The sequence below is a fragment of the Hippocampus guttulatus genome, chromosome 12, assembly GCF_054856545.1.
Source record: "Hippocampus guttulatus isolate MCC_2025c chromosome 12, RoL_Hgut_1.0, whole genome shotgun sequence".
Lineage (NCBI taxonomy): Eukaryota > Metazoa > Chordata > Actinopteri > Syngnathiformes > Syngnathidae > Hippocampus > Hippocampus guttulatus.
Genome location: NC_141272.1, coordinates 15843209 through 15866820, shown reverse-complemented (window position 1 = coordinate 15866820; position 23612 = coordinate 15843209). Strand labels below are relative to the sequence as shown.

General features: G+C 42.7%; 1 protein-coding gene and 1 long non-coding RNA gene across 4 annotated transcripts; one reads left to right on the top strand and one right to left on the bottom strand.

Annotated features, from left to right (window-relative positions):
* Positions 1 to 3390: 3390 nt before the first annotated feature.
* Positions 3391 to 8107, bottom strand: LOC147197635 (homeobox protein otx5-like). The gene is made up of 3 exons (XM_086125416.1): positions 7453 to 8107; positions 6523 to 6674; positions 3391 to 5780 (listed from the first exon to the last, which is right to left on the bottom strand). Exons 1-3 carry the CDS (start codon positions 7550 to 7552, stop codon positions 5142 to 5144), a joined length of 891 nt encoding a protein of 296 aa, XP_085981542.1. The 5' UTR covers positions 7553 to 8107; the 3' UTR covers positions 3391 to 5141.
* Positions 8108 to 9367: 1260 nt separating this feature from the next.
* LOC147197634 (uncharacterized) lies at positions 9368 to 22943 on the top strand. 3 transcript variants are annotated; one of them, XR_015102453.1, is made up of 2 exons: positions 9368 to 9550; positions 21334 to 22943. It is a non-coding gene; the product is annotated as an uncharacterized LOC147197634 (long non-coding RNA). The 3 variants fall into 3 exon arrangements; XR_015102455.1 differs by lacking the exon at positions 9368 to 9550 and adding an exon at positions 9569 to 11383; XR_015102454.1 differs by lacking the exon at positions 9368 to 9550 and adding an exon at positions 9569 to 11518.
* The last annotated feature ends 669 nt before the right edge of the window (positions 22944 to 23612 follow it).

The window sequence follows — 23612 nt, the reverse complement described above, 5'->3', positions numbered from 1 at the left end:
GCTCGTCTCCCACAGACATCTCTCTAGTCTTCATGTATGCTTAGCAGCAAATGCAGATGTCACAGGTGAAACCAAAAGCCCAAAAAAAACTAACACTGTCTCATATTGAAGCGATCGGTCCAAAAGGCAACACCTGAGCAACTGCAAACACCAATCGTGTTACAATACTTTTGATCACTCGATAAGTAGGCGGCTTCAAACAAAAGGTGCTCTGTCCTGAGTTGTTAAACACATCGAGATATAAATACCAAGAAATAAAAGCAGGAATTCTGAACTTTTATCTCATATTCACCTTTTGATCTGAAACAAAAATGTCTTCTGTGACAACAAAAATAAAGAAATTGCCCTTGCCTTTTCATTAGCTTTAAAGGGGAAGTGTAAAGAGACAGACAACTACTCACACCTTTCAAGGAGTGGGAACTGAACCCATACTGCTTACACCACCCGTGTCAAACATATGGCCTGAGGGCCTGAACCGGCCCCGATGAGGTTCGATTAGGCCCGCAGGATAATTTTAAAATGAAAAAATGCATACAAGACACGGAATGAATATTTTTAATAAGATCCAATTCATGGATTATCCACTAGGGGGAAATTGTTTTTTTGTTTGTTTATAAAGTGTAGGCAGGGATTAAATTTGGATTTCATATGCACATGTGTAAATTGTTTAAAAATCCTTTCTTTATAAATCTCATTTAATCTTAAAATGCATGCCTATATTTTTCAAGGCCAATAACTTGTTCAAGTCTTGTGCCTTTGTACAATGAGTGGGATCAGTTGCAATGCATATATGTGAATGATAAAAGTAAATTGCACATTTTTCTGAGGAAATCTAAGGTGTTTCATGAAATGTTAGGTAAAAGATAGGTTCATTAAATTTCAACCTTTTCCTCATGTTCTTGTGCTTCGCAATACCAAATCAAAGGAAAGACATGATATTTTGGTTATTTATAGCAGAGTATGGTATAATTTTAATGGTCCGGCCCACTTGACATCGACCGAGGCCATATGTGGCCCACAATGTGAAATGAGTTAGACACCCCTGGCCTACACCAAAGTCACCATCAGTGCAACTGCAATAGTCACTCATTAATATCCCGGTACTCCATGATATGAGAGCAGACCATGAGCAAAACGACCAATATCGTCATGAAAGTGAGAAGATCTTAATCCTGTTTATTAAATGAGATTCGTCCAGAGAAAGTTGGTCGCAGCGCTGAAGCGATGACTGACAGTTCGACAAGGAATTGCAAGAGAAGGACGGGGACGAAGGGGAGGAGGAAGAGGTAGACAATAATCCTGTCTAATTCACTTAGGGTTGCGCTGAGGGAGCAGGACACTAAGAGGATTTTGGACATTCTCTAAATTAGATCAACAAGAATAACAAACTGCCAGAAGAGGTGGAGCAGAGGGCTCGAAGAGGGCGCGCTGCCAGAGGTGGCATGACCCACCCAAAGGAAGCGGGCAAGAAGGAGGCAACATGTGTCATGAGTATGAAAAAAAAAAAACAGAAGACGTGAAGCAGAAGATGACATTTTTCCATTTTGGGTTTCCACCTCAAGACATGGAACAAAATCAAGAAAGTCATGCCAACGTACACTGTGCAAAAACTCACCAACACAATCTAAGAGGAGTGGCCATCGACACGAATGGACAGTGGTCAATCAATGTCATAATCCAACTGGTTTGGGGCAACGCGAAACTCACACTTTTACCATTCGGGATATTTAACAAGGTGTACAAATTGTAATCTGCGGCAAAGGCCGCAGTAGACGTGTATGCTGAGAATGACAGTCGCCGGTTGATCCATTCATAGTGTAATGCTGATCCTGTTAGCACTGCTAGCTGCAGATCATTCAAACCTACTTACACCGCTGTAGGTGTGATTTAGCAGCATTACTGCGCGATTACAAATCTTCTTTCGACTTCTGGTTTTGATTATGGTTGGCAATAGACATCAAAGTCACGCAGAAAACAGCAATTGAAGTGGCACTTGGTATTTTTACAGGGCTATCATTGTACATATTCTTGATTCGTTGTTCATATATAGTACACATATGTGCATTTTGCATGGAGTTTTACCATTTGGGATCATGAATATATATATATTTTTTAATGACTGAATTTGGTGCTATATGTGTGCCGTGAATTATATGTACATAGATGAGTGCTCAGCCTCGTGCTTGACGCGTGTACGTTTGGCGGCATCGGGATTAGGAATCGATTAAGATGAAATTGGACTGCGGGCCAACAGGAGGGAGAAAATGGTGCGGATGGAGAGGGGGAGGAGGGAGCCTGCGATGGCAGAGAGGCTGGTCGGCTCTTTCAGCCTGTGGCATGATTACAGTGTGCCTTCGGAGCAGACTGGCCACCAGCTTGTTTCCAGAGGATTAGAGCTCGGAAAGAAATGAATCATATTTCTAAGTCCGGAGTGTATCTGTGTATCTGTGTGTCTCTGCACTCCCCTGTCCATATGTTGCCACTGGGCGGGATTACAGGACCCTCTCTATCTATCTATCTATCTATCTATCTATCTATCTATCTATCTATCTATCTATCTATCTATCTATCTATCTATCCCACCCCACTCAACATATTTACCTGGAATGGAGCATGATGAGCTCACCTACCATCACATCCAACTCTACAATCCTTTTTCGGCAGATCTACCGGTACTTGTGCTCATGCAAACCTCGTGTGACAATTGACACCTCCTCCAAATGTGCAAGGGCTAAAGACAGGAAACGTGTGCATGGGACATTCAAAGTAGTCACACTTGGTAAATCATGCTTGAGCAGATGTGTCACTCACTGTCTCTGACCAGTACATTTTGATGAAGTCAAAATGTCCAAATATGGGGACAGTGCAAGAGCAGCAACTTGTGTTTTCAGTTTTGGCAATTAGTGATATTGTCACTGTATTTAACTACTTTTCAAACATCTTTAGCTTGAGAGCTTGACTGTGAGGGATACAACAAAATGATCTTGCAAAGGTTTGGGGAACGGGTGAGCCACTGAAGAGCCTCAGCGCCCTTATCACGCAGGAACTTCTCACACACGAGGCTTGGCATCATCATGCAACAGAAGGAAGTCAAGGCCAATCAGTCTGATGATGACGTCACTGTATCGAACAGCAGCCAGGGTACCCGTGTCTAGCAGGTGTGGTTCTCCAAAAACATGCCTCCCTTGAACATTGCTGCTAGACCACCAGATGTGCCTGCTGGAGGACGCTGAAATATCGTCTGCCCTGTTTTGGTCACAGCAGGACTCAAACCTTGCCCCTCCGGGTACAAAGTTCGGGTTCTTACAGATGCAGTCAACATAACAAAGATAGCGCTCTTCATGTATGCTCTGATCATGGAGCAGCAGCATGCTGGAAGAAGCCAGACAATTTTTACACAAGGTTATTTAATGTCTCAGAATAATTAAAGCTATCTATCGTGGTAGTGGTGCAGAGTGGTCAAACAAATACAGGAGACAAATGAAATATACAAAAGAATAAGAATCATTCAGAAAAATAAAGCAGTGATGATATAATTATGCAAAAGACAAAAGTCAATTAGAATGAAGAAGCAGTTACCAGAATTGTTCTTATTACTGCTACTTTTATCAGATCAAACCCTGAGTTGGGAAAAAAAAGCAGATAGCAGAAAAATATAAACGGGGGGGAAAAAAGAAAGAAATTGGCAGTTTCCTATGATTTGAGAACAAGCAATGCTGTTGCATGGAGTGCTTACGTGAGAGGTGGACGCATTTCCAGGGTTAAATATGTACAAAAAGACAACACAAAGTATTTTAGCAATGGCCGTGCTATCTAAAGAAATAACATCATCGATGTTGATCACAGTCGTAATACTGATAACATCACCTCCAAAACAAATGACAACGATTTTGACTTTTACTTTGACAAATCCACAGATATTTCAAGAAACAAACATTTTTAAGTCTAAGACACAAAAAAAAAAGATACATGAACTACATTTATTGATACCCATCACATTTTGACATGTTGGATGGACACTTTGAGAGAGACACCAAACTCTCTGTGCTAAGGGTGGGCAGGTGCTTTGGCACCTCCTTTCCCTTTCCCTGGTGCGGTCGTTTTGCCCATCGGACGTGGAACAAAAATATAACAATACAGTCATTGATAGATTATCGCAGGAGCGCTTAAATTCTGCCAACTTCCTGTGAAAAGGAAAGGGGCTATTCGTTGGGTGCCAATGGCCACAATGTGGCCATTGTTGCCCACCTGTTGATCCTATTAAACTAACAATGCAAGAGCCATTCCCCTCATGATTACAAGCATGCTCAAAGGCAACAAGTTTGTACTGCAGTCACTTCAGGGACTCGATCAATCCTCTTGACTAGGATCACACGCAGGCTGAAGAGGGTCAGTATCAAACAAGGCTACTGGGGAGTCATCGGCTTTGATGGCCCTATTGATCCGCACCTCTTAAAGGTCCCCGTTGGGAGAGCTGATCCGATGGGCTCAATGCTTGTTGGGTGGGATGACGGAAAGCAGCCTTATTGTCAGCAAATACAAGACACATCACAAAGCAAAAAAATAATAATTAAGCAACCCTCTGTTCATTTTTCTTTGACTTTGCTCAAAACGGCGGTTAATGGTGAAGCAAGTCAGCTGTTGGGTGGTATACAGGATAAATCAGCAGTTTGAGATGAGTTGAGTTCAAAGCCTGAATGTGTCTTTCACGGTGCATCATGAAATCACATGTTGAAAAGTCAAAGTTTCAACTAAAATATTGTAGTACAAACATTTTTTAATCATGCTCATTCGTTAAACATGATCAATTTTTTTGACAGGTTTGAAGTGATGACTGATGGCTTTGACAGCCTAATGTGCGGTATTAGTGTGACCTCATTTTAGCAAATATCATCCAAGTCATACACTTCTTAGATGGAGCAATAACTATCATATCAATATCTTCTCTAGTTTTTATTTTTTCTATATTGGATGGTTTAGGATTGAGCCCAGCATCAATACAAAAAAAAATATTCCAGCCACATTTCTTTGCTCAACTTGTCAAATCAACAACGGTAATTTGCTCTATTCACCCAACTTTGACACTGATTCAAAATGTCTTCCCATATAGCCTCGCTAGCCGACCCCTCACTTGATGCTATTTACAAGACCTGGAACTTCCAGGAGTTCTGGTCTTTGTAGTCCAGACAGTCTGCAGCATTGAAATTGAGCTTCCAGGCAGCTTGGTCCTTGTAGTCCAGACAGTCGACTGCTCCGAAGCCAAGCGAAGCGGCCGTGTAGCCTTGGGAGGAGAGTGAAGCGGGGGACTGGCTGAGGGGCCCGCCCATGGAGGAGGCGGTGATGGGGCTCAGGGCACCTCCTGTACCCGACAGCTGCGGGTGCATGGGTGACAAGTAGGAACTACAGTCCAGGCCGGTGAAGTAGGAGGAGGAGCCTGCGTAGCTTTGGCTGTAGGCCGGGGCCTGGCTGTAGGTCATGGGGTAGGCGCTGGCACGCTGCATGCAGGGTGTGGTGGAGGCAGACAGGGGGTCCGGCAGAGGTGAGATGGAGGCCGGGCTCCAAATGGACACTGTGGCGCTGGCAGAGCTGGAACTCGGGGTGATAGCAGTTCCCGGGGGAGGCGGCGGCGGGCTGTAGGGACCGTTGGCCGGGTTGGCATTAACCTCGGCGCTGGCCTCCCGAACCGGTGAGGCCTTCTTTTTAGGAGGCCGCGGTTTAGACTGGCCTGTGCTCTGCTGTTGCTGTTGGCGACACTTGGCACGGCGGTTCTTGAACCATACCTGATGATGGCAAGGTCACACAACATTTCATTTTAACGCCGTCAAAATGCATGTGAAAATTTGATAATTCCGAAAATAAGGAATGGAAATTTCATTGTGAGCGTTGTTTGTTTGCCTTTCTTCTGGACAGCAGTCACTCTGTTCATAGTTTTTGTTCTTTTTGTCCTTTGATTGTAATTTTGATCTCTATTATGGTATGTTGAATTAGATTTTATATACAGTGTGTGTATATATATATATATATATATACGTATATATACACATATACAAGAACACACCTATATTTTGGATGCTGGTTGGCACACCCATCTCATAGTTTTGAGGTTTGGAGTTTCAATCAGGGCATGTTCTCTCCTCCCACATTTCAAAAACATGCATGTAGGTTAGCTGATCACACTAAGTTGTCTTTTGGCATGAACGTGAATAGATGTGAATGCCTGTTATATTTTCCTCGTGATTGGCTGGTAATGAGTCGTAGATGTACCCTCCCTCTTCCCAAGGTGCAGCTGGGGACATCCTCCACCTCTGTAGAAATTTAATGGATGATAGATGTACATTCCTATCTAAGCCCTTTCCCCTTAGTCTATTATTTTGAGTTTTTGCTCCCCCAGCACTCCAAAAATATCCTGATTCAAGAGGAGTCACGCCTTTGAGTCGTTTATTACAGTGGTTCGAAAGAAATAAAAAAGATGAACCACTGCAGTTCAATAAGTGCATGTGCTTAATAATGCGGCACCCTTACCTGGACTCTGGACTCGGGCAAATTTATCTTGAGGGCCACCTCCTCCCTCATGAAGATGTCTGGGTAGCGCGTTTTGGCAAACAGAGCCTCCAGGATGTCCAGCTGTGCGCGCGTAAATGTGGTGCGTTCGCGACGCTGCTTACGTGGGGTACCTGCATGGACAAAATAAACACAATAATTAAATTGAGAATAATAACGAGTGTATTCCAATCGTTGTCATTGTTATTATTACCACATTACTGAACAGATAGTATTATTATTATTATTATTATTATTATTAATATAATAATAACATATATAATAATATATATTATACAATAATATATATATATATAAACAATATAATAATAATTGGATTTCGTTTTCAAGCTCTGGTCCTTTCTCATTCGTTACATGACACAAATAAACACATACGATTAGAACTATGATTAAACTAAATGAACGGCGTTCCGTTTTATGAAACAAAGTGAAGAACAAAAATATTCATACTGTATTTAAAAGTGTATTAAGGGCCAGGCTTGGCGTCCAACGTGCCTTCTGTCATTTCTTCATTACAGATGACAGATGTTGCAAAGCACGGCTGGCTCAAAAGCGAATACAAAGAGAGACACTTAACAAATATAGGTTACGTGTTAAATGCAGCAGATTGCGATTTGTTTGAATGTTAAAATCCGTGTGAGAACAAGCGGCCTTTCGATTCACACACGTTTCGCATTGTTTTGGAACTCTATAATCCGCTAAAATTATAGGTCAAGTGAACACATGTTCCAATCTCGATGCGGAATCTCAGAAAAGAACCACACGTTACTCTCACCGACTTCCCGTCAATTTTTCCCCCCGCATTTATCTTATTTTATTATTTATTCATCCACCTCGAAATTTTTTTTTTCAAAACGTAAGCGACCATTTAAGAGTTGATCAAGTACTCACTGGGGTATCCAACGGCGGTGGTGTGCAGCAGATCCATGCCCGGGCCGGACAGAGTTAACCCGTTCACGGCGTAATGGGGTTGCTTAATGTAGGACATCATGCCTCCTGTGGGCTTTAAAACACTCCCTCACTCACTTGTTCTTCTTCTCTCACAACTCGGGCCTCCTCCTCCTCTAGTTTGTCTGCGTCTCACTCGCTCTCTCTCTCTCTCTCTCTCTCTCTGTCTTTGGCTTGTGATTCGTTCCACGTATTTCCCCACTATTCCGCTGTGTCCGCAGCGTGTACGTGCGTAACACCTTTGAATAGTTCAGGTGCGTCTCGGTTAAGAGTGACAAAAAGAAAAGTCAAAAGTCAGCTGCTCACTAACAGTAACGCTACAAAGTCCGACCAAACGATGTGATTTTACGCAGTCCAAGTCGTTCGGGGACAACAGTGCGCATGGGTTGTGTCCAGTTGGAAGGCGCGGAAAGATGGAAGTTCCAAAAGAATGCGCGCGTCTTTGTGAATGTTGAAAAGCGGAGAATGGCTCCGGGTGGTCCCTCACGTCAGGCTGCGGGCTGGAGAAGATTCGCTTGGAAGCAGTGTGGACAAAGTGAGGCGAGAGAAGAAGTGGTTGGCTAATTAGAACTTACCCAAGTAGACACCCACACCAACCGCCTCCTTCCGTCATCCCTCCGTTGCTCCCTCCCTCCCTTCACTGCTCTCTCTCTCTCTGTCTCTCTCTTTCTCTCTTTCTTTGTTAGATCTCACGAAATGTAATATATATTAAACTACAACTACACTAACTTTTGTCCATAATCTGAACGATTTATTTTCTATTAAAGGTGAATAACGGATTCTCGTTGAAACTAGTTATAAAGGGTACATCGTTTGTTTCTTGTTTCGTGAGCTATTTATCATTTCAGGCCACTTCTGCAGATATCCAATGATTCCCATCAGTCTGTACAAATGGTTAACAAACGAACTAATGCATCAGGCCAAGGTTGCACGCATGCAATTGAAAAGTGTGCGTTGTTTATTGTTTAACATGAAGCTGCTCATTGGATTGGCTCGTGGGGAATTTGCAGACGTAATGATGGAAGATCGTGCATTATAAAGAGGTAAATATTGATGATTATAGACGGTGTATTGACATTAAAGCTCGATGGAAATAACTGAGTGACTACAGCGCGGTGTGGAGGAGAGCCACAGGTCGGATTAAAGGCGACACAAAAGAGCGCTTGTTCTGCAATTAAATCCGCTTTGGAAACCCAACAGGAATGGTCCCGCCAGCCCGCCCGAGATTCATAATTACAACAACAGCAATAATAATAATAATAATAATAATAACCAATATTCGGCATTTAACACGTGCGAATAAAGCGCTGCGCACTCGATAAAGCTCAGAAAAATTTTGAAACATTTCACCATAACGCAGATTCTGACACGACCGCAATTCCAAACAAAAGCTGCAATATAACATATTTTCTTTTCATCTTTGACATTATTTGTTTAATATTGTATGATTTGTGATGTTATTTGCTATTGTTGTATTATATTGTTTGAAAAGGCTGAGATTGTCCATGTGCAGATGTCTGTGGTTAGCGGTATGAAATACATTTTTGAACGTGGTTTTATATTCTCAGCAAATGAGCGGTGATGGGCAGAATTACTGAGGGGATCCGTTGCAAAGCTATCAGCGATGTAAATTTATTAAAGCTAATGTTTAGTAGGGTTTTTTGTTCGGTTTGGTCTTTTGTTGTTGTGGTTTTCCACCTTCCCACCGCCCCCCTTGGGTTATCGTTTGTCGCCGCGCAGTTCGTCCCGCTGCCTCCGAGTGCGCCGAGACAATTTCACATGATCCAAATCCGATTCTCTTTGCTTGTTAATTGAATCGGCTTTCTTATAGTTTAAAATCCACAGACACACACGCACATCGACATGAAAGACAAGCACACAAGCCCATGTAGCTGCGGCCCAAAGTGTATAAGGGGTTTATCTAGCCGTGTAAAGCCAAAGCGGAGATATAAAGACACACACAGAGCCGCAGGCAGAATTTCACCGGCGTGTTTTCAATGTTTCCAAATCTCAAGTGAAATATCTTCACCTACTCCATGAGGTGAGTGCGTTTCGTAAGGGCCTGTGACCGCGTGAGCGTGTGTGTGTGGAGGGGGGCGTGCGCGTGCGCGTGTGTGCTGTTTGATGCCGCATCGGGCCTACCTGGATGCTGCTCGTGCGCGTTTCAACCGCCTTTGTTTTTCCTGCTTTCAGGGTAGTTGTTGAACTAAATGAACACGTGAATCAGTAAAAGATACATAAAGACACATCGAATAGAAACAAAAATAAAATAAATAAAAGGGGCCCTGAGATTCGGGTGCTTCCGTGTGCGCGCAACTGAGGCGTGCACGCGCGTTCCCACGAATACAGCCCTTTCCAAAAGAATTGAATGCCCTCGGTAATATAAAATGTAGATTTGTCATTCTCTCACCGTGAGTGTACAGAAACAAACTGAACGGCATATCTAATACATATTATATTTGCCCTTAAAGTCCTTTGTCTACAATATGAATCGAATATTTAGATGAAGCTGTTGCTTTTTTTCCCCTTTTTTTCTCTGCTTTTTTAATAGCCGATTTCGAATCGAATTAATGTTTTGTCACACAAAGTGGGGGGAATAATTGAATGATTTAAGGTTTTATAAACACACACCCCTATAGTGTTCATTTAGCCCTCTCTCTCCTTCAAAAAAAATAACTTGTTTATGAATTGAATGAAACTAGTTATAATCACATGGTAAAATAAGTTGTTTATGTCGCAATTTGCTTTGCCCAACGTCTGATTTTGTCAGTAGATTGGACGCGCTAGGACCCGGAGCTCAAACAAATTAAGGACAGCCACCACATAAGAGGCTTAGTGTATCTAATCTATACTTACACACACACACACACACACACACACACACACACACACACACACACACACACACACACACACACACACACACACACACACACACACACACACACGCTGAGTATTTCATAAACATCACATTTTCCAACAAGCACGCATACACGTCCCAGAGGCGAGCATGAAGGCCATTGTATTTTCATTTAGTTTTCATTTTCTCCGAACTTTTTTATTCCCCCGGTTGACCTTATCGTCCCTTCCACTTTGTTGCAGAACATTTGCCCATATGTTCTCCTATTTCTCTCATGCAATTTCATTAGCGGGCGGGGTTTTCTCCGTAAATTGAAGAGAGAGACAAAGTGCAACTGCAGGCGCATACCTTGTACAGTATTTCGATTCAAGTGGTCATTTTGAAGGATAATCTGGCTACCTAAAAAAAAATTGACATAAAGTAATAATTTCTGACAATAGTTGCCTTTTTGATCTGATGACATAATGCTATGTGTAAGCGGGGTTTGTAAGTATCTTCATGGATTGCAATTGGAGTCGGTGAAGCAAAATAGCACCACAAACCAGACGACCACATCACGATGATCACACTCACACAAACCTTTCACACACTTTTCCCAGCTGTTACCTCTGACATCATGATGATCGATACACACGCTGTCCACACCCTATTTGTATGGCTGTGTATGCATGGTGTGATTATAGTCTGTGTGTGTGAGAGAGAGAGAGAGAGAGAGAGAGAGAGAGAGAGAGAGAGAGAGAGAGAGAGAGTCACACACCCACACATTAACACACCCACACATTAACACACACATACACGCACACACACACATGCACAGAGTTCAGCCGATTTATCATAATATGCTTTATCTGAAAAGTAAGTATCTTACCTCGGGATAAAGGGAGGAAAGAGAGGTTTGTGGCCAGATTGACAGAGGAAGGGTGAATGCAGAGAATGGAGCACTGGCTGCACATGCAGGCACACAGAGCGGGACATGCACTTTTTTTTTGGGCCGGATCGATCACTTTTGATAAGGTAACTGCTGTGGTACTGACCTGTGGAGGTGGTGGGGGTGACATTGTGTGTGACAGAGAGACATGGACACTGGCGAGCAGTCGTGCATACATGTGTGTATGTCAGGAGGAGCGGAGGCTGCAAATGCAACTGCGGGTAAGCGGGGTGAAGAATGGATGTGGTGGGAAGGAGGGGTGCAAGTAGGAAGAACAGGATGATCAAACATGGCTGGAATAAGAGAGAGGGATGAGGAAGGTGGCTTATGGGAGGGGCCTCAGCGGAGTTTGCTGTAGTGTGAGAAGGATGCTTTTGTTACCTTCTACAATGAAACACTTTGATGTCTTGTATTGTCTTTATTATGTCTGCTGCCTCTGAGGTTTTTTCTTTGAAACGTTGTGTTTTATTTCGAAGTCAGTGGACGTCAACTTTTCATCACAGTGAAGAGTAGCTTCGACCGCGTGAGGCCAAGCCCAATGTACTCCCATTGCAATGCATACAGATCCCGGGTACGAATCTGGCTATGGCGTTCCCGCGTGGAGTTTGTATGTTCTGCCCGTGCTTGTGTGGCCATGCTAGGGGAATCGAACAGTTTGAAGAACAGCTGCCATGCTCATGGCCAGATCAGACTGGGTACATCGTTGTTTGTGGCCTACAAAAGCTAATATAAGGTGTCTCAACTTCATTTTTCTTGCTAAATAGAATTGGTCTTTTCGAGAAGAAAATCTGCAATACAATTGCATTTTCACTCACTTTCCGATCCACTTTTATCCTCACAAGGGTTGCAGGGGGTGCTGGAGCCTATCCCAGCGGTCTTCGGGCAGAAGGCGGGGGACACCCTGAACCGGTTGCCAGCCAATCGCAGGGACAATTGCATTTTTTTTAATCAATATTTAAAGATATTGCAAGCATTTAATTTCAACAAATCCCTTTTCAACATTAATTATATAGTAGGTTTATTCTTGAACATTTGGTCATCATTCTGCATCTGTTTCTTTACTTCTGATTTGCTGAAAAAAAACCCCAAAAAAACAAAATCATGATTCAAGGCACACTGTATCACCCAAACCACTGCAACAGCCCATTTCCCCAACTCAAACGGCCCGTGTATTTGTCGTGAAATTAGCAAAGAAAGCTGCCCATGGTAATTCTGACTGTCCTCTTCACTACAAGTACACTTCCACATTGGGTTTTCGAAGCAGGCCATTAAAATATACTGCCTTGTTACTTAGTATCACAACCCATGTACTGTATTGAGATACATATTGAATCATCTTTGACTAGAAGCATCCTTTTATTATCTGAATTTCTTATCCTCGCTAGGGTCGCGGGGGTGCTGGAGCCTATTCCAGCTGTTTTCGGGCAGTAGGCGAGGGGTATACCATGACACCCAGAACTGGTTGTTCGCCAACCGCAAGGCACACATAAACGAACAACAATCTGCGATCACACTCATGCCCCGGGACAATTGAGAGTGTTCCATTAACTTGCCATGCATGTTTTTAGAATATGGGAGGAAACTGGAGAAAATCCATGCAGGCATGGGGAGAACATGCAAACTCCACACAGGGAGGCTGGAGCCAGAATCGAACCCTACACCCCTCTCTCTCTCTCTCTCTCTCTACATATATATATATATATACATAGTGCCTGGAACAGAGTCTACAGTATTTGTTGTTTGTTCTTCAGTGAGGCTCAGTCTGCTACAGGTGGTAGAATGTGGCACATCTGTCATGTCTCACTCCTGGTGTATGTCAGTAAACTCAGTGAGTCGATTTCAGTTAAAAATAATGGTATTGGGTCCGAGGTGACAACAACGTGAGCATGCTTTTGTGTGAGTGTGTGTGTGTGTGTGTGTGTGTGTGTGTGTGTGTGTGCAGGTTTTGCATTCTAAAGGAGGTCTGGCAGGCTGCATAAATGAGCATACAGTTGAGAAGCATGTGCATGAGTCCATATAGAAGGATTAGTGGGTCCAAGCGAGGCATAAACTCAGGCTCGGATCACATATGGAGTGTACAGTATCTGCAGCACACATGGAATAGTTTACATAGCGTAGATGCGTCGATGGTTGGATATTAATTTATTTTATACATTCACAAATTAGTAGTAGAGATATATGTTTAAAAATAGACTTAATTCATTTATTTATGCATTGATATTTTTTTTGCAATTAATATTCATCACAATCTTCAGCAGTCTAAACAGTTACAGTGGATATTTGTTCACACACAGACACACTTGCCTGTCTGACATGCTTGTGATGTTCACACTCGCGTGAGCTTAGCATTTTGATCAATTTCACAGACAGCATCCCCCCCCCCCCCTTGTCTGCATGTGCGTGTCCTGCTGCCTGCTGGGGGTAGACAGACCTCTAATCCACTGCAGACAGCAGCAGGTGGGGTCAGTGTGTGTTTGTTTGTGTGTGTGAGAACATCATTTAGCCCCCTCCTGACCAGAGTCTGCGGCTTTAGCAAGAAACACCTGTTTATGCCTTCATACTCATACACGTACGATAAGATGAGTAATTGACCATGTCTTTAATATAACCATTCAAAAAGAAACATCAGGACACTAGTTGCAGATTAGGTACACATGCATCTAATTGCATTTTAATAAAAAAATTATTCCTTACGACGGCAATGAATAAAAAAAATTCTGTTTATAATAATAAAACTGAAAAGTGGCTGCCTTTCAAAGATGATAGTCCTTTTTCTGTTAACATGGTCAGCAATAGTATGAATAACATGAATTGTAACTGTAATATGATTGTAGCTTTATCAAACTGAACTGCATGATATTATTTGGAATATTAAATCAAAGATGCACATTTCATTATGATATGCATCATATTGGTTCTGCACTAGACAATATGTGGTGGTTGCCTTTATACCTAAGCAAATTGATCACATTCAAAAACTATGATACAATTTTACAAAAACAAAAGTTGGCATCAACACACACACACACACACACACACACACACACACACACACACACACACACACACACACACACACACATTGACATGTATCATGACTGTATGTATCTGCTGGTGTGGCTGCAATATAATATATGCAAGTAGATCTGGGTGTATTGAGTTGAAGTGGGTGTAGCACGGTGCCCTGTAGCATGCACACCTCCACCTGCACCCCCACCATCCCATATGGCAGTAGACATCAGTAGTAATCATGGAAGTGGAGCAACAGGCCTTGAGCTTCACTAATCCCAAGCCTCACTCCGCCACGTGCCACACTGATGCATATAACCAAACTACACACATGCATGAACGCACACACATACACGCACGCTGTACAGACACATGCCAGACAGAGCGCCACACACATGCTAACACAATACAGTACGAACAATGCTCATTTTATTATTTGAACGACCGTGACATGTATAAAAGGGCCGGTGAACTCGCCGCTGGTGCCTGCAGGATTAGTATGCCTTATTAAGAACACTGTGACACCCACTCGGTGACTTGCAAACGTTTTTTGTTTTTTTTGTACCCAAAAAAAAAAAAGTGTTCCAGTCTGTTTCATTCGCATCAGCAATATTTTTTTATGAGGTAATATTGGGCATATTAAAATAATTCAAATAAATCAAAAAAATTGTATAATCGAGTATTTTACAAACAAACAAACAAAAAACACCTTGCACACCAACAGCATTCCTCATCACACATATACAAAGAGTCAAACACACACTCAGTGCAACGCAGAGGCCACGCTCACAAAACCCTTTAACTGTGACGCAAACGGAGACAAGGCAACAATGGCCCTCTTATTGTTAATTGGCCATTTAATCCCAAGGAATGCGTCTGATTAGTACCCGCCGGTGGGTCGGGGTCTTGCTCAACGCTCACAATCACTTGACAATGGCCAGGCTGTAAAAGAGATCAGGGCACAGGCGCTCAAACATGCGGCTGCATACGCCACACACATTAAGTGCAAAAACACACTAAGAAACATGTAGTTGAGCTCCAGAATATGTTTGGACAAAGTCGTCTCATTAACCTGATTTATGTACTGCAATACAAAAAGTTGATTTTAGCACTTCTTTACAGTAAAAAAAGAATGACTAGAATTTTGAAATTTAAGCATCCTATCATACCAGTAAATTATCTTAGAAAGAGGCAAATACTCTTCCAAGGCTTGGGTCAAAAGTCGATTAATTGACATTTATTTTGATAATCCATGAAGTCAGGGGTGTCAACCTAATTTTTGTCTCGGACCACTTTGGAGTTACATCTTCCCTCGGAGGGGGAATACACGTACTGTAACTCAAAAAAATGCTAACCCAGCGCTGGGTCCAAAAGGGACTGAGTCATTCCTTGGTTATTTATACCCAGCACATTGAGTTGATGATTTGACCCAAATGCTGGGCCATGTTTTTGATCCAATAAGGGGTAAAACCTACCCATACTGATGAGTTAAAGCTACCTAGAATTGGGTTGCTAAATTATTACGGCCAGGCAAGGTAAGGCAAGGCAAGATTATTTGTGCAGCACGTTTCTGTGCTGGGCGGCCCGGTGGCCCAGTGGTTATTGCGTCGACCTCACAGTTCAGAGGTCTTGGGTTCAATCCGCGCTCCAGCCTGCATGTTCTCCCCGTGCCTGTGTGGGTTTTCTCCGGGTACTCCGATTTCCTCCCACATTCAAAACACATGCATAGCAGGCTGATGGAGCACTCAAAATTGTCCCTTGGTGTGAGTGTGAGAATGGATGGTTGTTCATCTGTGTATGCCCTGCTATTGGCTGGCAATCGGTTCAGGGTGTCCCCCGCCTACTGCCCAAAGATGGCTGGGATAGGCTCCAGCACTCCCCGCGACCCTTGTGAGGATAAAGCGGATCGGAAGATGAATGAATGAATGGAAGATGAATGAATGAATGAATGAGACCAGCAGCGAGATTTTAAAATCTGTTATTTGACTCACAGGAAGCTCATGTAGTGATATGAGGACAGGTGTGATGTGGTCCAGTTTCCTGACGTTTGTAATCGCTCTAGTGTCAGCATTCTGGATCAGCTGCAGCTGCCTGACTGATTTTTGTTTTTATTTTGTTTTTTATTAAGATCCCATTACCATACCATTAGCCTACTGAAACTAAAAGCATGAACAGATTTTTATGTGTCTAGTTGAGACAGAAAATCCTTATTTGCAGCGAGGTTTTTTCGGTGATACTAGGCAGATTCAAGTCTGAGTCATTTCACCAAGATTTCTGGCTTGATTTTTAGCTTTCTATGACACTGAGTTAAAGTGACTGCTGCTGATCTTTGAGGTTTCATTTTTGGGGACAAAAAAAAATATTCTTCCATCTTTTCTAGATTGAGTTGGTGAAAATTCTGCTTCATTCACTCATTAATTTGATGAATTCATGAAAAGTAAGGGATTACAGTCATGTGATGACACTGAAATGTAAAGTTATGTGTCATTTACATAAGTGTGACAAGAGACATTGTGATGCTCTATAATCTGAGCAAGAGGTAACATGTTGATATTAAACAGAAGTGTTCCAAGAATGGACCTTTGTGGAATCCCACATTTGATCTTTATTCGCTCAGACTCAGGACTTCCAATTGAGACACACTAGTCACTATCTTGCAAGTGTGATTAGAACCAATTCAACACAATGCCAGTCAGTACCACCACTGTTCTGGTCTATGGAGCAGTATAATTGATCAAGTACTGGTATGTCAGATGCAGCAATGAGATCTAGCAATACCAAGACAGCGTTTTTGAAGTCATTTGACATATGTCATTAAAGACTTTAATAGGTATAGTCTCAGCACTGTGGTGTGGTCGAAATCCTGGATGAAATGCATTCATGAGATTGTTTGCATCATAAAAACTCTTAATCTGTTGAAACACAACTTTTTCAATGGCTTTTCCCCCAAAATTGAAGATTTGATATGGATCTGTAGTTACTGATTGTTGAAGCGTCCAGGTGAGCCTTTTTTAAAAGTGGTTTTCCCTTTTGGGAGTTGGGACCTCTCAACCAAAGATAGCATGGGATAGGCTCTATCTCACTCGATGAGGAGAAGCATTTTAGGAACTGAATGGATCAATGGAAAGTGATTAATAAACATTACAGGACAGTTTTGAGGAAACAATCTTTCACACGATTCTAAGGGATCCTAGTTACTTCTGTTAGGGTTCTGGAACAAGTCGGAACTGAAGCAGATCCTAGAAAAGGTGTGGATCGAAATACAAAAATAATGTATTATAACAAAAGTGGTCGCGAGACTGCCAAAGTACTGTATAGCAGAAATCCCTGGGGAGCAACGCAGAGTTAAATAACACCACAAACAAAACGAGCTTGCAAAAGGCAAGAAAAATAAATAACGCAAAATTACTTGTCCAAAAACGACAAGGCAAAGCCATTCAATAAATCAATATAAACGCACTGAGGATAGCAATACCAAAACAAAACAAAGATAACAAGAAAAACAAACAACAAGATGGAGAGCGACGTCTGTCTAGAAAAATAAGCATTTAGACGTGAGACGTGAGCAAGGCAAATATTCCGACAACTGGTGATGCTTGATCAGTCCCTTATAACCCGCAAGAGTGATGGCGTAATAGGCAACAGGTCCAGAACGGAAGAGCGCTGCCCATCAATGCCACCTGCTGGAGAACAGACAGAAAAAACATGACAACTTCTAGCATAAAAGAGACTATTGATTTTTTTTTCGACATGAAATGTTTTGTCATCCATCATTCTGTTTTCTAAAGAGAATATGCTCATAATAGTTGCAGGTGATCTGGAGTTTATGCCAGCACACCCCCAAAGAAATATGTTTTAAAAGGTTGATGTGTGGGTTCTGCCACCTACAAAGTAATAGAAGAGCATGTTCTGCCTGTCACGATATGTTGCCAGCATTGAAAGAGGAACAAAGATACACCATTTGTAGTCATATTTTCCGACCAATTCAGTGAAATTGGAGAATTTCCCACAGCACACTAATGTGGTGGGAATCATTGAAATCAATGATCAGAGCCATCAGTATTGTGTTTGTACGTACAGGTTAGGCTTGGCTGCAGTGGCCAAGATAGTTCTGTTGTGTATTCAACAGGAATACGTAAAACAAATTTAAGAACATTTCTCACCATTGGAGGATGGAAATAAAAGTAGTCACGACACAGAAATAACTGAGCTCACAGGTGACAATGGGCTACGTGTGTGCACTTTTCTGCATGTGTGTTCTGCAGGAGGTCCCGGGCAGGCTGCATCATTGCTGACACACTGCTGCGGGCAAATCCAGCTTAGTGTGTCTAAAACTGGCTTTCGAAATCTGCCACAGGGCCCCTAATGCGAGGGCCGCTGTCACCCTCAATCACTCACACACACCTAATCCCCACGCTGTGACCCAACGCACACACATGCACACACAGGCACACACAGGCTGGAGTGCCCGATGCAGCGGACCTATTCAGCTTGGTAGGCAATCCCAGTACCAGGCAATACCAGCCACAGGGTCAACTTTTCATACTGGGGGGAAAGAAGCACAGAGATGTGTGAGGAATGAAAATGTTGCAGAACAGAAGAGGAAGGGCTGGTTGAGGATTGAGATGCTAGACATAGTCAATTGGTGGGTCATGTTTGAAGGAAAAGGTTTGCAATAACCTACAGTAATATTGTGAACAACATATCATACAGTGTTCCCTCACTTTGCTCGGGTGATGCGTTCCAAGCCCCCTCTCAGTAACTGAATTTCCATATTCAATTGAAATAATGGTCAAACTGATGAGCGTGATTGTTTGGAGTTTTTTGTTAGTTTGTTTGTTTTTTGATAAATATGGACTCATTTTTTTAATTTAATGCCTGCAGCATGTCCCATAAAAGCTGGGACATGGGCATGTTTACCACTGTGTTACATCACCCTTCCTTTGAACAAAACTCAGCATGTATTTGGGAACTGAGGGCAATAATCGTTGAAGCTTTTTAGGTGGGATTCTTTCGCAATCTTGTTTGATGTCTAACTTAAGTTGCTCAACATTTCGTTGTCTCTCTTGTTGTATTTGCACTTCATAATGTACCATACAGGTCTGGACTGCTGGCGGTACAGTCTGGTACTCGTACTTTTTTACTCCAATGCCATGCTCTCGTGACATGTGCAGAAAGTGCTTTTATTCCAAAACCTACATGTACCATGCATCCATCCATTTTCTGAGCAGCTTATCCTCACAAGGGACACGGGGCGTGCCGGAGTCTATCATAGCTGTCTTCAGGCAGCAGGTGGGGGACACCCTGAACTGGTTGCCAGACAATCACAGGGCACACAGAGATAAACAACCAGGTCACACACACCCCTAGTGGCATAATTAAAATAAATAATTAAGTTAGTTTTCAATAAAGATATAGTCGCCGATGGTGTAGTAGTACACACGACAGGTTTGGATATGGGCAGTGTGGGATCGTTTCCCACTCAGTGAGAGTGTGAATGGTCGTTTGTCTCTACATGTGCTCTGTGACTGACTGGGAACCAGTTCAGGGTGTAGACTGCCTTCCGCCCGAAGTCAGCAGGGATCGGATCCAGTAGCTCCCCGTGACCCAGTTTGGGATAAGCCGTGTTGAAAATGGATGGATAAATAAAGATTTGTGAACGGAAAAATGATCAACATAAATCCTTTGTATTCATCGAAACGATTTGTTCTCAAAAATAAATTTGTAACTTTATTTGAAGGTTTTCAGATGATGCTGGGATCCTTGGATAATGACATTGAAAAGCCTGCTGAATAAAAATTCATTTTATGAAATTGTTGTATTGTAATATTTACATAATTTAACAGTTATTTTCTTTCTTTCTTTTTTGCATGGGTGCTACTCTTTAAATATTTTTTAAAATCTTACATGCCCCCACGGAGTGCCTTCACGTCCCCTCAGCGGTACACGGACCCCCATTTGAAAACGTATATACAGTATTTTGAGCATTCCTCAACTTTCCCAGCATTTTTGTCATGTGCTACAGGCGACAAAATCAAAATGAGAAATTATTTGGCATGAAAAACAATCATGTTCATCAGTTTGAACATGAAAAATCTTGTATTTGTAGGGTCTACAAAAGACTACCTTTTGAAAAGGATTTGCAATTCATTGTATTCTGTTTTTATTTACATTTTACACAACATCCCAATTTAACTTGGATTGGGGTTTTCATCATGAACGCTGTGTTTCAAACACCACTGCAAACTAAAACTGCAAGCTCCCGATTTGTGTCCAACTTGTTTCAAATGGAGTCGGATTGTGCAGGGGAATATAATGTTGTGGTTCGTGTGTGTGTGTGTGTGTGTGTGTACATGTAACTCAAGAAATGATTAAAAATACAGATGGCCGAGTGCTATTTGTTGGCATTAGAGTTATTATCGCTGTCCTGATAATACCCCAATGTTATATAATTCAAACTATTTGCTATTAGCGGCCCGGTAGTCCAGTGTTTAGCACGTCGACTTCACAGTGCAGAGGTACTGGTACTGGTTCAATTCCAGCTCCGGCCTCCCTGTGTGGAGTTTGCATATTCTCCCCGGGCCTGCGTGGGTTTTCTCCGGGTGCTCCGGTTTCCTCCCACATTCCAAAAACATGCGTGGCAGGCTGATTGAACACTCTAAATTGTCCCTAGGTGTGAGTGTGAGTGTGGATGGTTGTTCGTCTGTGTGTGCCCTGCGATTGGCTGGCAAATGATTCAGGGTGTCCCCCGCCTACTGCCCGAAGACGGCTGGGATAGGCTCCAGCACCCCCCGCGACCCTAGTGAGGATCAAGCGGTTCGGAAAATGAATAAATGAATGAATGAATATTTGCTATTAATGCATCAGCAAACCCAGTTCAGTATGTGTACAAAAATAATAAATGAATTTAAAAAGGCAGCATTTGGCTGCATTGCAGCAAACAACTCTGAATGATTGGAAAGATTTTTCCTCTTCCTTCCAGTGATCAAGTGTACTCAAAAGCAAATGTCCTTTTTCCCCGCCACAGGTTGTCCTTCCCAGACAAGAACAAGATTAGATTTGGAAGTCCACAGACAGCATGTCTTCACAAATCATCTCAGCCGACACGAATGTCAACTATTCAGAGTAACTGTTGTACTACCAATAATTAAAAATGGAAGGTACAGTATACAAGATTGAGTTGACTTTGCATGTGTGTTACTGATCTTTTAAATAAAACACGATGTTCAGTATCCCTCCACCTTTTAAGCATTCAGTGTGGGATTGGATTCAGTAGAGCCTTCTGTAATCTGGTCTCGTAACGTAACATGGAGTATCTTGCACTATAGGTTTAAGGAGACGAGTAGGGCTGCTGGATTCATTCTCTCAGTGCTACAGACTTAAATCCACACTGTGTCTGAGGAACGGAGCTAACATCCCTCTTTGCAAGCCGAGAGTACAAGAACACTAACTAAAGTGGCTTTGTCTGTTAATGTGAAATGAATTATTGCCAGGTGGCCCGGTGGACCAGTGGTCAGCGTGTCAACCTCACAGTGCAGAGGTGCAGTTCAATTCCAGCTCTGGCCTCCCGGTGTGGAGTTCTCCCCGGGCCTGCCTAGGTTTTCTCCAGGTACTCCGGTTTCCTCCCACATTCCAAAAACATGCATGGCAGGCTGATTGAACACTTCAAATTGTCCCTAGGTGTGAGTGTGAGCGCGGATGGTTGTTCGTCTGTGTGTGCCCTGTGATTGGCTGGCAACCGGTTCAAGGTGTCCACCGCCTACTGCCTGAAGACAGCTGGGATAGGCTCCAGCACCCCCCGCGACCCTTGTGAGGATAAAGAGGATCGGAAAATATATAATTAAATAGGTGATGAAATGTAAATTACTTTTATGATTTGGGATACAGGGCGGCCCGGTAGTCCAGTGGTTAGCACGTCGGCTTCACAGTGCAGAGGTACCGGGTTCGATTCCAGCTCCGGCCTCCCTGTGTGGAGTTTGCATGTTCTCCCCGGGCCTGCGTGGGTTTCCTCCGGGTGCTCCGGTTTCCTCCCACATTCCAAAACACATGCATGGCAGGCTGATTGGACGCTCTAAATTGTCCCTAGGTGTGAGTGTGGGCGTGGATGGTTGTTCGCCTCTGTGTGCCCTGCGATTGGCTGGCAACCGATTCAGGGTGTCCCCCGCCTACTGCCCGAAGACGGCTGGGATAGGCTCCAGCACCCCCCGCGACCCTAGTGAGGATCAAGCGGTTCGGAAAATGGATGGATGGATGGATTTGGGATACAGTGTTTTAGTCAACACAGAGTGATTAAATAATGACACAATAAATACAAAAACAAACATCAATAGCATTGTTATGACATCACAGAATTTTAAAATCATTCATTTATGATGTGGCCGATATGGAGGAATATAGCATCTGCAACCGTAAGGCAATATGTTACATTATGTGTGCAAAGATTTTGAGACATTGTCCTCTCCATCTTGTCGTGTGCTGACCGAGCATCCTTCTGTTGTTCATATACTGGAACTGTTTTGTGTATGATCCAGATGAGTACAGTAATACTCATTATATTCATGGTTCTTATATGTGCATGTTGCATTGTATTGTATTTCAGAAATTACTTTTATGAATAAAGAGCAAAAAGAGACCTAATTTTGTGCAGTCTGTCAATGTTTGAAATGTATTTACTGTCATGAATGGATCCGTTTCTGTTGGTACGTGTACAGAAATAGACATCATGTTGGTGGTCCACATGAATTGAGATGGACGGTGATCCGTAACTCCAAATCCTGCTACGTCACTGTGTAGAGGACACGCACACAGACACACATGTTCATGTCATGTTCGAGCGAACACACACCCACACGCACGCCGCCACAGTCACCACGGCTACGTCTAATTGTCCCGGGTGTCAAAATATACACGCAGTTGGTTTGTGCTATGCAAACTGCAGAAAAATAGAATTGCAGCACATGGTACTCCCTAAAATTTATTGAGGCAAGGCACGCAATTTTCAATTAGAAAAATCTCACGGCACACCACCAAACCAAAAAAAAAAAGTATGAATATGGTACTGAAATAATGATGATCATGTCTCACACTATTATGATTCAAGAGTGAAATCTGGGCGATTTTGACTGAACGCAAAGCTGATATACTCACAGAAGCCACGACTCCATATATCGTCACAACCAATCCCCAACTCCACTGTCAACTGGCCCTTTGAGGCATCTACAGAGTCTGCTCAGCCGGACAGAATGATTACACTTGAGGTAAATGTTTCATTAGCGCCATCTTCTGTTCAACGAAAGAAACGCTGGT

Bases quoted from the DNA above. Each gene is read 5' to 3' on its own strand.
- LOC147197635 (XM_086125416.1), bottom strand. From the start codon at position 7,552: ATGATGTCCTACATTAAGCAACCCCATTACGCCGTGAACGGGTTAACT. The intron at 6,675-7,452 runs GTGAGTACTTGA...TTGTCCATGCAG, and splicing joins CACCGCCGTTGGATACCCCA to GTACCCCACGTAAGCAGCGT. The intron at 5,781-6,522 runs GTAAGGGTGCCG...TGCCATCATCAG, and splicing joins TGCCCGAGTCCAGAGTCCAG to GTATGGTTCAAGAACCGCCG.